The sequence below is a fragment of the Vespa velutina genome, chromosome 2 (assembly GCF_912470025.1).
Source record: "Vespa velutina chromosome 2, iVesVel2.1, whole genome shotgun sequence".
Taxonomy (NCBI): domain Eukaryota; kingdom Metazoa; phylum Arthropoda; class Insecta; order Hymenoptera; family Vespidae; genus Vespa; species Vespa velutina.
Window position 1 is genome coordinate 3786810 of NC_062189.1, and position 7500 is coordinate 3794309.

Below are 7500 nucleotides of genomic sequence, written 5' to 3' on the forward strand. Positions count from 1 at the left end.
GAAGACTGAAAACAGTATAAGAGAGAAAAAGAAAGACAGACAGAGAGAGAGAGAGAGAGAGAGAGAGAGAGAGAGAAGGGAGAGGGAATGAACGCGCAGGACGATATTTCTAGAATAAGCGACGTGAATTCATCGCCGGAACGACTTTTCGTCACGCTGGAAATTAGTTGAGAAACGCGAAGGTTTATCGCGTCGTAAAGACCGGAGAAATTTCGCGATGGTACGTACGGTCTCGCTAAACCTTCGCGTATCATCAAAATACGTACGCTTGAATTGGTATTCGTGAAATACCTATATATCATTACCTATACGCGCGTTTACGCGAATTCGTTCTATTTCACTCTTCTTTCTCTCTATCTTCATTCATTCCTTTAATTAAATCCATTAATTAATTAGATAAAAACAAGGGAACGTAAAATTTTCACGCGTACGAATGAATTATCAATTAGAAAAAAAAAGAAATATATATATATATATATATATATATATATATATATATGTAATAAAGGGACGTTCTTATTCATTGATATTGCGCGATTAAAATATCTCGTTGGAAATAAATTAGAAATAAATTAGATAAAAATTAGAAATCAATTGGAAATAATTTTGGAAATAAATTCGATATGTGAATGTATTTTTTTTTTATGATAATAATAATAATAATAATAATAATAATAATAATAATCCAACGAATCGATAATCATGTATTTTATTAATGAAATTACAATCAACGTGAACCGGTGGAATAAGTTTTATTCGCAAATCTCGAAAGAAAATTCATCTGGACGATAAATTAGGATCGACTGAAAGAGCGTACATGTTAAAATTTTATCGAGCTTATCAACGGCTGAGCGAGAGGCGGAGAGTGGATCGAAAGGAGAGCAACGACGATATGTAATCAGATCATTATGTATAGAGCATATGTCTGCAGTAAGTAATCCGTTGAACGACAGAAGCGAGAAGATAGACGATGAAATGAAAAGAGTGTGAGTAGAGGGGGAACGTAAAAGAAAGAAAGAGAGAGAAAGAGAAAGAGAGGAAAGAGGAAAGGGAGGAAGTGGAAAATACTGAATGACGCTAGCCATACTATAGTGTCGTTACGTATAAGAGTACATACATATGTAAAAGGTTGTATATCTAGGGATATGAACGAAGTTAATATTAGCGAGTCACGAATCGCTATTATTTTAGATGGTACTTCGTATAGCTGATATCTGTCATCCTTCTTCATGCTACTAAATAAATATATTTTCAACGAGCGCGAATAAGTGAAATTAAAGAATAGAAGATGGTTATTTAAAATGATAAAGAGAAAGATGGAAAAACGTGAGGAATTTATTGTGGGACCGACGAGAAAGAGAGATCTAGAATGAGATTTTGTTTTAAAGAGTAGTAGGCTAAATAACGTGGCAAGGCCGACGAATGTATTTTAGTGACCCGAACTTCTCTACCGAAGATTCAAGATAGCTCTCGGCTTCGTTTCTAGACAATGAACGTAGTGCCTCGATTCGATGACGATCTAATCGAGCGTTTAAAGATTCAATTAGGTATATTGCGGTCGATAATATTACGAGTGTGTTGATATAAATTAGAAAACAAGGAAAAAACGTGGGAAAGAGGAAGGAATATAAGTAACGCGAATAATAAATAAATATAACGATAAGATAATAATCATCTGTATCATTATATTATTCTAATTCGAAATTTTCTATAGGCATTGAATAATTTCTAATATCACAATAGAAATTAAATAATAAATTATTTGTCTTTCGTTCTTCGTATCTTTAATGATTAATCGAATATTTTGTATGCCCTGTAACTTTTGTACAAAGCTTATTTAAATTAGTTTAGTTTTGTACGATGTGCGACACAAGAGAGCTTGCACGAATGCTTGCGCGCGCGCGAACACATAATGGAGATTCGTATTTTATTCATATATTCGTTGCGATACGATAAACACGGAACGGAAATGTGCAAAGGCCGGCCGACTGATAAAAATAAGTCGCCCGAAGGTGGATATATCGAAGAGAAATATTTCGAGAAAACAATTTCCTTGATGCTTATCATTTTCAATGTAAAACTTTGTGTAAATAAGAAACACCATATACATTTAAAATAATATACATATTATTTCTAAGTATAAGCCAAAAACTTTTACATGTGCATATATATACATACATATATATATATATATATATATATATATATATATATATATATATATTTGTGTGTGTATCTATGTATTAGGTTGGTGCGTATGAAATGTCGGATTTTCTTTAATATATTCACTTAAGAATCCGACATTTCATTCGCACCAACCTAATATATATGTATTTACTTCAATGAAATTTTAAAGAATTTTAATAATATCAATTCGGCCGAATAAAATAATAAATATTCGATCTTACGAGAGTAAGAAATTCTTTTCTTTTTTCCTTTTTTTTTTTCCGGAAAAATCGATCGATTTTTGTTAATGAATAAAAGAAAAAAGAAAAAAAAAAGAAAAAAAAAAAAAGAAAAACTATTAAAGTGTGTAAGAAAGAAGAAAAGGTTTACTAAATTAAGACAATTTCGAGATTATCGTTTACGAGACATCGCCACGGTGAAACTTTGTATACCATGATGTCCACCCACTCGGTTTCTAAAACAAACTTTATCGCGCGAAACCGGGCCCCAATGTACGACTCCTAAGTCGTATAGTTTCAGTACAAACAACTTGCTCGATGAAACTTACATTTTCCTCCGGTTGAAAGTGGGTCGATAACTTATGCGACAACGAATCTCTTGATATTTCTCTGTGCGAATCAACTGGTCAGTGATCCTATATCGTCGAATAAAAAATTAAATCAATTTGATTCAACGGACGAAATAAATTCGTTTGACAATGAATATAAAATATTGATCAAACGAGACTGTCTTATTGACATTTTAATCGACGACAGTAACATCGTAAAGTTTTTCTTTACGAGGAACAATTTTTTCTTTTCTTTTTTCTTATTCTACGATCACACGAAAGAAACAGATAAATAAATAAATAACAAAAAAAAAAAGAAAAAAAAAAACAAAACAAAACAAAACAAAACAAAAAAAAGAAAAAGAAAAGGTCAGACGATAATGTGAATTTCAAAGAGATTATTAATATTCACGAATATTATTTAATCAAAATGAAACGATACCGTAAAAATGATTGTGATCCTTGACGGATAGATAGTCAGAAAAAAAGAAAAAAGAAAAAAAAAAACAAAGAAAAAAAAAAAAAAAAAAAAAAGAAAAAGAAATAAAAAAGAAATAAAAAAGAAATAAAAAAGAAATACAATACATCGTTTGTCAATCCGTTTCATTCGCACTTTTATCTTTCCTTCGGCGAATCTAAATAAGACGGATAAACGTCTTTTTCGAGTTAACCAATCGAGTGCTCGTAATGGTACTCGTGCACCTTCGGATTCTCGGTCGGCTTTGTCCGGTAGCAAACGCGTGTAATCAAGTGGTATAAATAATTCCGACGCGTAGCCACGAACCAACCGACCGAACGAAGCACGTTCCCCCGTTATGACCTGCCAGAGCTGGAACGTGGACTCGAAGCTACCCCTCCTACCCTTCTATCCATTTCTCTCTCCCTCTCTCTCTCTCTCTCTCTCTCTCTCTCTCTCTCTCTCTCTCTCCACCCACGTGAACGAAAGGGGAATGCACCACCTCCGCGGTAGTTAATTGCAACGCGAATAACGATAAGTACGGCTTGCCTCTCCCTCGTGGCCCTCGATAATAATTATTACGTGCGAACGGAGCTACGTAAGAGCCCTTCGAAAAAATGATTATCTACGCGTAATCGATCCAACAAATCTATTTTCAACGATACTGATAACGATGATTAAATTTATCCTAGATCAAATCAAAATAAATCAAAGATGTTTGCTCCTTTTACCTTTCTCTCTTTTCTCGTTGAAAAAAAAAAAAGAAAGAAAAAAAAAAAATAGAAGAAAAAGGAAAAAGAAAGACAGAAAAGAAGGAGGAAAAAAATATATATAGAAAAACAAAAAAAAAAAAAAAAAACGAAAAAAAGGAAGAAAAAAAATCTTTCGATCACTTAACACATGTCACATAGAAATTAATGAAATTTCATTGAATTCGTTATTCGATGCTTTAATATGAATCATCATCGTCGTCGTATTCGTACGACCATACGATTAATTTTGTTCTCTTACTACGATTAATTTTTGGATCTTTCGAAATCGTAAAAAATAGAAGAATCAAAATTTACGATAAAAAATTATGCCCATTCCATTTGATCCTTAGAAGATGGGCACGTTTTAGCGACAACTTTAATGACAAACAATTCGTTAGGCACTAAAAGTCGATAAAAGATTCAATCGAAAGGGGTTAGTTTTCTATGAACACTTCAATATCGTAACATTCGCCGAACGAATTTATCGTGGTATCATAAACTGTAAAGATAATCATCTATTTTTTATTCCTTGTCAAATGCGTTCCGCATTTACCACTTTGCGTAATGGAGTCCTTAGATTCGAACACGAACATTACGGATACGAATATTACGTGTATGTATACGGATGTATGTGGGATATTTTTTTTATTAAATAACAGTACGAAAGATAGTTGAGGCTTAAGTAATTAGGATTTAGTTACGTAGCCAGTGGGAATATCGTTCTAACGATAAACTCGATTAAATTGGGTAATAAGGAAACGATTTCGTTGATAACGTTCAACTTAGAATTGACGTTGGGTTTATAAAGTACAAGTCGGCCTTTCAAAATGGAATCACAAATTAATCCTGCTTAGGACATTTCAACATTTTCCTTTTTAATTAAATTAATTAGAAGCGGTCGAAACGTTAAGAAAAACGTAATATATGATCGTTCTATTTATAAGATGACATTTTAAGGAATAATAATGTTTATTTCCTACGTCGATCATTTTTCGTTTCTGTTTTTTTTTCTTTTCCTCTTTTTATTTTTTTTTTTCCTTTTTTTTTCCTTTTTTTTTTTTTTTTTTTTTTTTTTTTTTACGAATTTATGTATTTTTATGAGGATAAATGTCGGGCGTTACGTCAATGAGGCGATAAATTGTCAGTGTAAAAGTTAATCGTTTCGTACGAATAATAAATGATATCGGAATATATGAGGTATATTTTTTTTCTATCGTATTTTTCATGTCGTAAGCAGACGAAGAAATCGATACGATCGGAGGAACGACAACGAGGTTGTAACAGAGAACGGCCGAGGAACGTCTTCGAACGATGCGAAACATCGCAAATACCTCCTATTATCGCTCGGTCGACCGCTAGAATGCCGTTAGACGACGCTCGACGCTCTATTGTCACGGCCGCGTAATACGTGCTCGTGCGCGCGTGTCCATCATTTATTCTATCCAACGAGAACCTTGCGATTTCGAGTCAGACGCGATAAATGTCTTATTTCTTTTGTTACTTTGTCTTTTTTCTTTTTTTCTATTCTTTTTTTTTTTTCTTTTTTTTTTTTTTTTTAGATCTAAGAAACGTCATCGAGACATCGAATTTCCTAATGGATTTTATTTTCCTTTATTAACATTAGTAATCGATTAGGACAAAACAACGTAATCGTAAAATGATCTCAACTATGATTTAATTTGTTTTATTTCCTCTTCATTTTGTTCATTTAATTATTAATTATTCGATTCCATCGGTTTGATACGACTCTTTAAAAATAAATAAGACGTGGACAAACGGGTTCAAACAATTTTAAGTAAAAACGTACGATCTTACTTACAAAAAAAAAAAAAAAAAAAAAAAAAAAAAAAAAAAAAAAAAAAATTAAACGAAGTTTTCCTTTTCTTTCTTTTTTTATATCCCATTTCGTTTGTTAAAAAAAAAAAAAAAAAAAAAAAAAAAAAAAAAAAAAAAAAAAAAAAAAAAAAAAAAAGAAAAACATTCTCTAATATCGTGTCTAAATCATAGAGAAAAACAAACGTACCATCATTCCAGGCAGCGTAATGGAGCAAATTGACGGGGTCGGATATAAGATTCTTCTTTCAGAGGCGGGCCACCCGGGCCCAAGGCCCTGGTTTTGCCGGGCCCACCATACCCTTTTTCGATCGCGCGCTTTCTATCCTCGCTCGATCACTTTATCGAAATTTTTTTTCGATTCGACGCACTCCTGTCTCCGTTTCTCCTCTCTTTTCGTTCAAAATGCACAGTCCACAACGTTCGTTCACAAGTTACTTTTTCTTTTCTATCCTTTAAATCCTTTTTAATACGTCCGACAAAATTTCGATAATCAACGACAAAATTCGACTTGTTTAGAGCTCTTCCAGCGAGCGTATTGAAAATTTACACTAATCCTACACTTTTTTTTTTTTTTTTGTTCACTGTACCAACGTAACATACCATTCGAATGTTTCTTTGGAATTTCTCAGTTCCTTATTCACTTCGTGTATCAATGAATCGATGAAGAAAAAAAGAAAATAAACAAATAAACTAAAAGGGAGAGAGAAAGAAAGAGATAGATAGATAAATAGATAGATAGATAGGTAGAGAGAAAGAGAGAGAGAGAGAGAGAGAGAGAGAGAGAGAGAGAGAGAGAGAGAGAGAGAGAGAGAGAGAGAGAGAGAGAGAGAATACAAAGATCGATTCGACGAATAAAAACGACGAGCGAACGTTGATGCTCGTTTTCGAACAAGTCCAATGGCTTTATATTATTATTACAAAAGCGTTATCGGCTCGCCTTGCAGATACCGGCGAAGTTCTACGTGCGCGGAAGGTCGTCGGAGTTTGTTTAACGCTATCGTCAGCGAACAACACGACGAAAACCACACGATATATCTCTTTCTTCTCAAAGGAATATTTTTTAAAATGTTCCAGTTCCCTCACGGAAATACACTTGAATTTCTATGACTAATGATATATATCACCATCTTATTTTTCTTCTTCTTTTTCTACGTCTTCTTAATTATTTATTATTTGACTAGCTATCACTTTGAGTCGATCGTCTTTGGAGTTTTCGTAGGAAGGACTAAATCGTTTCTTCTTCTTGCCTTTTCCCTTTCCTTTTCATCATCACTTTCAACATCTCTTTTACAAAATTTTCTTCCTTATTTTTCTTTCTTTCTTTCTTCTTCCTTCTCTTCCTCCTCCTCCTCCTCCTCCTCCTCCTCCACTTCTTCTTCTTCGTCGTGGTGTTCTTCTTCTTTTTTTTTTACCGCTTCACAGCACGAAAATGCGAAAGAGTGACAGAGACAAAGAGTGGACCTGTCCGAAAGGCGTTTCGCGGATCGCGTAATCTACGCGGAACGTTCTGTGACCCCTTGACACCGACGAGTTTTTCAGGCAGCCCCGATGCAACTGACCGATAACACGTCAACGGGCGGATAACATTGACATAGAAAAAACACTCGCTGTAGTCCGGAGTATTGTACTCTTCTTCGAGTCGTCGAAAATTTTATGAAGAGAACTGTGAGACCTTTAAACTTCCTCCTCTCTCACTCTCTCTCTCTCTCCCTCCCTCTTTT

The 7500-nt window shown here is 33.8% G+C and overlaps 1 protein-coding gene across 7 annotated transcripts in view; it reads right to left on the minus strand.

The window, feature by feature from the left end:
• LOC124957614 (neurogenic protein mastermind-like) overlaps positions 1–7500 on the minus strand; it is a 171954-nt gene that overhangs the window by 72219 nt on the left and 92235 nt on the right. For 2 of the 7 annotated variants that reach the window (XM_047514661.1, XM_047514658.1), the window contains exons 1-2: positions 6904–7500; positions 5967–6469 (exon numbers count right to left, since the gene is read on the minus strand). The exon at positions 6904–7500 is cut by the window's right edge and continues 602 nt beyond it. The exons of 3 other annotated variants lie outside the window; for them this stretch is intronic. In XM_047514661.1, the coding sequence (XP_047370617.1) occupies positions 5967–5972 (6 nt within the window). In that variant the 5' untranslated portion in view covers positions 5973–6469; positions 6904–7500. The remainder of the gene's footprint in view (positions 1–5966; positions 6470–6903) is intronic. 2 more of the 7 variants (XM_047514660.1, XM_047514659.1) reach the window with 2 other exon arrangements.